The 3,030-nt window shown below is 33.6% G+C and overlaps 1 protein-coding gene across 1 annotated transcript; it reads left to right on the plus strand.

Annotated features, from left to right (window-relative positions):
• Positions 1 to 1,718: 1,718 nt before the first annotated feature.
• LOC131025655 (uncharacterized) lies at positions 1,719 to 2,753 on the plus strand. Its single transcript, XM_057955453.1, has one exon. The coding sequence runs from the start codon at positions 1,719 to 1,721 to the stop codon at positions 2,751 to 2,753; it is 1,035 nt and encodes a 344-aa protein (XP_057811436.1).
• Positions 2,754 to 3,030: the final 277 nt, after the last annotated feature.

A 3,030-nucleotide genomic window follows, 5' to 3' on the forward strand; every position in this document is an offset into this window, starting at 1 on the left:
TACATCGTCGCGGATCACATGCTTTGAGCCTCCGGAACTAGCAATTACAATTGTAGCGTCTCTGACAGCGTCGCCTTTGAGGTACACTATACGATCGAACACCAACAGATCGTCTAGCAAATTCGCAGTGTCACTACAGCGAGACTCCATCATAACTAAGAAAGATGATTAGAATCTTCTCCTCTGCCGTCAGATTGAGTGTCAGCACACACAAGAAAGAAAGAGAGAGAGAGAGAAAGAGAGAGATGGTGAGAGAGAGAGATCGCAGCAACGGGGAAAAGATTAAAAAACAAAGTTGGCTTGCATGAGAGAGGAAGAGAAGGACATAATGAAAAGAAGAAGGTGGTGACGAATCCAGTAGGCAGAAATGAAATGTGTAGAGATAGTAATAGTTAGGTTTTTATAATTAACGATCGAACTTTTGGTCGTTAATTTTTTTAAAAAAATTATTACTTTAAAATCGATCCTTAAAAGAATTAAAGAAACAAAAGAAAATATTAACGATCAAAATTTTCAATCATTAATATAAATTTTTTATTATTTTATTTTTCTAAAATTGATCGTTAATATTGATTATTTTATTTTTTTTATTTTAAAAATCTATTGTTTAAAGAATTACTGAAAAAATAAAAAACTATATTAACGATTGAATTTTCAACCGTTAAATAATTATTTTTTTAATAAGAAATAATTATGATCGCGAATAATGATATAAAAATTCGGTCATTAAATTGGGCAAAATTATTGTAAATAATATTATTTATTATATATTGTACATTACTTATTCATATATATATATATATATATATATATATATATATATATATATATATGATGGAACTTGGAGATACGGTTAATGAGAATACAGAATCAGTTTTCTCTCCTTCTCTTCTCTCTGAAATCTCTGTTCTCTGTATTTGGGATTGCTTGATAAAGAAGATATTACAACACGTTATCAGCACGAGTCTCTAACCAACTGAGTGAACACGAAGATAGACCATAAGAAAAAATCGTGTTTTTCTTGCAAGGTAATTTCTTTAAAATCACAAATTATATGAATTGAAACATCTGAATTTTTTTTAAAAGAAATTGCTTCCATGATTTTCAATTTTTTTTTTACGGCAGCAATATGTGGTACACATGAAGGGTTTCCTGTATTTGTTTATTTTGAATTGTTTCTCGATTATGTTTATTAACCGTTAATAATGAGAATCCATTATTGATTTGGTCTTTGGGAACAATGAATTTGAGTGCTGAGTTTTAATTTAGTTGGGGAGAAGTTGGAATTATTGTTTTCTTGTCGCTGATGCATCGTTGTTCCAATTATCTGCGCGAACATGCGATACTGTTTTTTTGTGCATGATTTTATATGAAGAACTTGATTTTCTTGACAATGAATTGAATGTTATATCTATGTATTTATTTACTATTTAATCAAGTAGGTGCATAAATTCTCAAAACCTCATACTAGGAAATTGATTTGTTTGATAATCAATGCTGCTGACGTAAATATAGCATTTTATAGTTGACTGATCACATTATTTTTATATGATTGCTTGGCAAGATTTTTTAAAATGGCGTTATAATTATGTTGATGAACAAGAAATTTGACGTTTTTCTTTTGTCTGTTGCTGGTTGGAGATACTTCAGTTTCAGTATAGGTTTTCATAATTGAAATTGAAACCGAATTTCTTTTCATTATTTGTTATAGTTTGAATATGTCTGACATCAACAAAAGAGAATTCTCCGAGCTTGCTCTTGATGGTGGTAACTATTTGACTTGGGCTTTGGATGTTGAAATATACCTCGCCTCATGTGATCTGAGCGACGCTATAGTTCCAGATTCTTCATGTAGCTCCGCCCAGAAGGCGAAAGCTTTGATTTTCTTGCGTCATCATCTGAATAAGGACTTAAAAAATGAGTACCTTACTGAAAAGGACCCTGTTGTACTATGGCAATCCCTGAAGGATCGCTTTGATCAACAAAAGGCCATTATTCTCCCTCAGGCACAATATGATTGGCTGAATTTACGCTTTCAGGATTTCAAGTCCGTGATTGAGTACAATTCTACCTTACACCGTATTGTGTCACAGCTGAAACTCTGTAAACAAGAAGTTACAGAGATTGATTTGATAGAGAAGACTCTATCTACTTTTCATGCCAGTAACCTTGTACTCCAGCAGCAGTACAGAGCCAAGAATTATACTAGGCATTCTGAACTCATTTCTGCTTTACTTGTAGCAGAGAAACATAATCAGCTTTTGATGAGAAACCACAATGCAAGACCAGTTGGTTCACAAGCAGTGCCTGAAGCACATGCTACCACTTATAGAGGTGGTCGAGGGAGAGGCCGAGGAAAAGCGAATTGGTCCCAACGTGGTGGACGAGGTTGGTCCCATAGAGGAGGTCGAGGTCGAGGTCGAGGTCGTGGATACAATCATATTGCTAGATTCCGAAGTCATGGAAAAGGATTTCATAAGACATCACATCCACAAGAAGCAAGTACATCTCAGCAAACTCCAGAAATACAACAAACTTGTTACAGGTGTGGGTGCGATGGTCATTGGAGTCGTACATGTCGCACCGCCAAGCACCTCGTTGAAGCATATCAAATGTTGCAAAAGAACAAGAAAGGCAAGAAAATTCGAAGTGAAATACATCATGCCAGTTTGCCTGAAGCAAATTTGGAGTTTAATGCCGATGATGATGATTTAATGCAACTTGATCTTGAAGATTATGGAGATCAAAAGTAATTTGATTTGTTGGACTATTCAGACATTTTAGGATTTTAAATATGGTTCATGTTTTATTTGCAAACTGTTAGTAATTTAGTTTGTTTTTGTGTGTTTGCAATACTTAAAATTCTATTATTATTGTGACTTATTTGCTATCTTTATTTGCTATTTTCTTGATTTATATTTTACTTCTTTGCTTTTAGAATGTCAAACTCAAACTTGCAACTCATGGAGAATGAAAGTACATTGTGTCTAGTGGATAGTGCCACAACACATACTATACTTACTGATAGAA

This window comes from Salvia miltiorrhiza, chromosome 5 (assembly GCF_028751815.1).
Source record: "Salvia miltiorrhiza cultivar Shanhuang (shh) chromosome 5, IMPLAD_Smil_shh, whole genome shotgun sequence".
NCBI lineage: Eukaryota > Viridiplantae > Streptophyta > Magnoliopsida > Lamiales > Lamiaceae > Salvia > Salvia miltiorrhiza.